General features: G+C 41.6%; 1 protein-coding gene across 19 annotated transcripts in view; it reads left to right on the forward strand.

Moving 5' to 3' along the window:
- Window positions 1–3783, forward strand: part of ptpn20 (protein tyrosine phosphatase non-receptor type 20) — an 18717-nt gene extending 14934 nt beyond the window's left edge. For 9 of the 19 annotated variants that reach the window (XM_072436267.1, XM_072436268.1, XM_072436269.1 and 6 more), the window contains exons 39-46: window positions 1–78; window positions 378–502; window positions 569–717; window positions 791–881; window positions 1324–1658; window positions 1727–1942; window positions 2027–2089; window positions 2172–3783. The exon at window positions 1–78 is cut by the window's left edge. In XM_072436267.1, coding sequence (XP_072292368.1) covers window positions 1–78; window positions 378–502; window positions 569–717; window positions 791–881; window positions 1324–1658; window positions 1727–1942; window positions 2027–2089; window positions 2172–2282 — 1168 coding nt within the window. In that variant the 3' untranslated portion in view covers window positions 2283–3783. Of the gene's footprint in view, window positions 79–289; window positions 503–568; window positions 718–790; window positions 882–1323; window positions 1659–1726; window positions 1943–2026; window positions 2090–2171 lie in introns of those variants that run through there. The other 10 variants (XM_072436280.1, XM_072436279.1, XM_072436282.1 and 7 more) reach the window with 3 other exon arrangements.
- Window positions 3784–4923: the final 1140 nt, after the last annotated feature.

Consider the following 4923-nt stretch of genomic DNA (forward strand, 5'->3'; position numbering starts at 1 on the left):
CTGTAACAGCTCTCCTTCTCACCAAGCTTGCTGTCCACCCCTCAATGTCACTGACATGTTGCATGGAGCTACTGACAGGTTGTGACCTACTTTAATACTCACTACAGTGTACTGTACTTATCTGTCATTTTCCTGTCTGTTGCATGTCTAACCACAAGGAGGCAGCAAAGAGCAAGAAATAAAATAGTGTAGTAGGCTGCCCCTTAAGTCAGAAAACAAGGTGTTGACTGACAGAGTAGCGACATCTCAGAAGTGCATGAACGTTCTAGAATCTCATTTATAATTTTAGGTGGAAAAGTCGCAGGGAAAGGAAGTCAGCCTTGCATGATTTCAGCCATTCCTACTGAAGAGTAACCCCTGCCCCCTGACTCCCCCAGGAAACAAATTGTGACCAAACTTTTGGATCAGTCTTGCAAAGGCCCCCGGAAAACACAGACCGATGGCTGGAGCAGCGAAGAAGATGATGTATTTGACAACATCAAAGAAATACCAACTCAGACAGGTGACTGTGTGAGGCTATGTTCTTAGGAGTTTGTGACAATTCCTGAAAGACTTCCTCTTTCCTCAGACACACCAATAGTATCTGAGGAGGAGCTCTCTGCTCTTGCTGCCATCAGTCCATCTAAAACCAGCCAATATTCTGGCTCCAGAGTCAAGGCCCTCATCCAGGTTCTGCAGCACCAGCTGGACCAACAGGAGCTGGTTAAAGAATTTATGGTGATTAATGTACTTTATATTGCTGCATTACCTTGAACTAAATTGCAATTGAGACACTTGTTATTCCATGCAGGCTCTAGAGCACCTGAAGCCCACGGACAATTGCCTGGTGGCAAAATCTCCTGAAAACAGAGACAAAAACCGCTACAGAGATATTCTCCCTTGTAAGTCTCAATAAAATAATATTGTATAAGACATAGTCAATGAACAATTGAATGTAAATTTGAACATCAGAATTACGCCTCAGCACCTCAAACTATTTATGTAGTGAGGTTTCAGGCTTGTTTGACCTCACAAGCCAAAGGCAAGCCATGCATTCCTAACAGCGTCTGGGCTATCAGCCTCATCATCCTGAGCAAACATCTTCACAGCACTGGTTTGTCCAGGCTGACTCCAAACCTCTGAGCTGTTTGCTTTCCCCTGGCAAAATTAGGTGGTTGTGTTTGATCTCTATGATTGATGGATTTATCAAGAATGTGTAAATAAATCTAACAATAATGACTCTTTTATCTTAAGGGTGCTAAATGTGTATTTTGTGTCCACATTTTTGCAGTGACAGTTTTTGCAAACAGAAATACATAGTCTTGATTCTTCTCTCACCTGTAGATGACCAAACTCGTGTTTGCATTGGTGAGGACCAGGACTACATCAATGCCAGCTACATCCGCATGCATGTTGGAGAAGAAGACTTCTTCTACATCTCCTGTCAGGGCCCTTTGCCTTCCACAATACAGGCTTTCTGGCAGATGATCTGGGAAAACAGGTCAGATGTTATTGCCATGATGACCCAGGAAGTAGAAAAAGGAAGGGTGAAATGCCACAAGTACTGGCCAGAAAGATTAGATATGCCTCTGGACGTGGACAAGTACCAGCTTCATTTAGAGAACCAACAGTTTCTGGAGTGTTTTCAGATAAAGATCATTCGCATGGTTGAAAAACAGGTGAGTGAAAATGGTTAAACTGTGAATACAATTCAGAAAAACTTTATTGTAGTAAACATATTTTTCAGACTGGTGAGACCCACATTGTCCGTCACCTAAAGTTCACGCACTGGCCGGACCATGGAGTTCCCCACAGCTCAGAGCAGCTGGTTCGGTTCATTCGGTACCTGAGGGCAGTGCACCATAAAGGCCCCATCACAGTGCACTGCAGCGCAGGCATCGGGCGAGCGGGAGTTCTCATCTGCACCGACATAATCCTCAGCCTTATCGTTATTGATATGCCTGTAAGTAAAAGTGATTCGTTGGTTATTTTAGTTGTTCCATACAAATTTTATCTTAATCCTTGTTGCATGTCTGTCTATACCTAGATTAACGTTAGTGACATTGTAAAGGAAATGAGGCGCCAGCGGCATGGCATGATTCAGACAAAGGTTGGTGACAGTAGAAAGCTTAGAGTTCAAAGTTCAAGCTCTGTTCCCAGAAGCTCGACATGGCCTTTGTCTCTTGTTTCAGGACCAATATCTTTTCTGCTACAAAGTCTGGCTGGAGGTTTTACAAGGCATTTTGGAGCTTCATGGCAATCAGTGGCAGCCAGACAGTCCCAGAGACCACAAAGTCGTTTGAATATGTTCCCTCGTCTCCTCCTATTTGCAATGCACTGTTCTCAGTCTTCTCCTGTTTCTGAGGTCACAATATATTTAATACTTTGTTGTCTAAGTTAAGGCCAGTTGTTTGATTGCAATGTGCTCTTGGTGTTGTTTTTCAATCTGCCTTTGTGGGTGCAGAGATGCTCTCTGTGTCTCATAGGTTTAAATGTACTTGTTACTATCGCAAGTGTTTTTTCCATATTCAACATTGACATTTGGATCCAGTTTATGACTTGCCCTGAGTTAAATGTGACAGATTTACTTTTATATAAGTGCATTTCCCCTCAACAGAAGGGCATTAGCAAAAGTCCAGTAGACTTATGTTCATGAGCTAAGGACAAGAAAAGACTCAAGTGCCTTGGAAAGACTTGCTGTTCACTTCATATTTACCCAAAACAATGCTGTGTTTGGGGACAGAGAGCATACACTTTGAGAGCATCAGTGGATAAAGTGTTTGTAGCAGTAGAGGCTTGGTTGATCTGAGGATTACATGTCAGCTTTTGATAGGTATATAATGTAACATAGCAAACTGTTAGCAACCTAATGCCTGTACATTTCTTTGTCTTTGTGTTCATTTTATACAATAATTGTCATCATACTGAAAGTCTATTAGCATATAGCCTGCACATCCTAATACAGATAAAAAACTGATGCTCGTAACAAATACAAACATGTATTTTAATAAAAATTTGGATGTGGATAAAAATTTGTTTGGGTTTTATAGAGAAAAAAATGTTTGAGACGTCACGCTATATCTGTATTCCATAGCTATTTTAATACAAACTCAAAATGCAAAAAAATATTTGAAGGGTTTACAATCTTCAATTTTGCCACTTCAGATGTATATGATGTAAACAACAGACTGCATCTCTGAGTCACAGATCAACAATTTCCTGTTGCAGGTTCAAACCACTTTTGGATGTAAGTGCTTGTAAGCTTTGATCTTTGCTGCTTTCACAAACACACACCAGCTTCTGTAATGCATGAGCCCAAGTCTGAGGCCGAGTCTGAGCCCAAGTCTGAGGCCGAGTCTGAGCCCAAGTCTGAGGCCGAGTCTGAGCTCAGGGTTTGGTTAAACTTGAACTTCAACTGTGGAATGTACAAAGCTGTTCTCCACTCTGAGGAGAACCTGAGTTTGAACGTAGCATCCTTTGGACCATGGAGCATGCTGGTGGTGCTGAACCTTTAGCCATGTGGATGTCTGAGCCAGCATTCATCCTGCGAATGCAACATTATTATTCAAGGTTTTCGGGAGTGTCCATCAGTGTCATATTGACAAACACATATTGGGCTCATCTGTGAAAATGCACCATGTACACTCAAGAAAGTGCTTATGCAAAGGCAATGTGAAATGTAATAACTCTTATTTGCACAACTGCTTATAAAAGCTAAATTATTATTGTCACTGTACCAGCTTCTAAATTGTTTGTTGACACCATGTAATACCTCCTTCTTAAATAAAGATTGTTTTGAAGGTTCTCTGTGTCATACTCAGCCCTTGTGTACGGACACAAAATAATTCAACTTCAACAGCGGAACAAGACCTGTAGACTGGGTTTTCCCTGATGGCACATAGAGAACAGAAATCCGGAGGTGGCCCTAAATCTAACTCCACTGAACGCCTCTTTACTTTTACTGCAGGGTATACTCCCTCTCGGGTTTTACTGCAGGGTAAATACGCCGGTCTCTGAGGGGTCTTTGTGATGGCACAGAAACTCTCAAAACATGAACACACTCCACACACTCCACACACACATAAACCTGACGCAGAGGGGAAGCCACAGGATGGATTTATGTCCACACACTCCTGAGCATCTTGCACCTAACTGTCTCCACAATAACCACAGTTGTTACTATGAAGTGTTTTTCACAACAAACTGCAACTTCTAGATACAAGATTTACATTTTTACACTAGGACCTGACTGTTTTGTTTCATTCTCACACATGTTTGTATGAGAATGAAACAACACTAGACTGATTAGAGATGGGAGCTTTAAAGTCATGACAAAATGAGCCATAATGTGTTTTGTGGCTTGCTGTTGACTTTGGCCCTTGTAAGTCGACCCCACAGGCTGCACTCTGATGACAGCACACTGACAGAGACACAGAGACCCATTCATCGTCTGTGGAGCAGAATGTCACTTCTGGGAACGTCCAAAACCACTGTGTTGTCAGAGGGAGTTTATTAGGGACTCTTGTACGTTCACTAGAAATTATCTCTAGCTTGTTATTTAAAGGGTTAGCTCTGTTGCCCATCAACCTTTCTTTGGGGTGCATGAATGAGGTCTCATATTACACCCAGTACTTAGAGACTGTTGGTCATCAAATAAATATGCTGGTCTGCTTTAGAAGACATTGGATCAACAGGAACAGGAAAATAAATATGAAATGTGTAATGCAAAAATATTGGCGTGAATTTCAAATGGAACTTTGTATATCCTGGATTCATAAAATAAAAAGGTCGGCATTATCAAGCAACTGTAAAGGTACCATCAAACTGAGTGTATTTTGGTTTGTGTAACTTTGTGGGGACAGATCAGTCAATGCAGTTGGAGGAAAGGCTCCATTTCCACATCCATTAATCACTAATGATTAAAAGGTGACCTCAACAGTAAAT

This window comes from Eucyclogobius newberryi, unplaced genomic scaffold, assembly GCF_026437365.1.
Source record: "Eucyclogobius newberryi isolate DKJ021-1_F unplaced genomic scaffold, fEucNew1.0.hap1 SCAF_8, whole genome shotgun sequence".
Taxonomy (NCBI): Eukaryota; Metazoa; Chordata; class Actinopteri; order Gobiiformes; family Gobiidae; genus Eucyclogobius; species Eucyclogobius newberryi.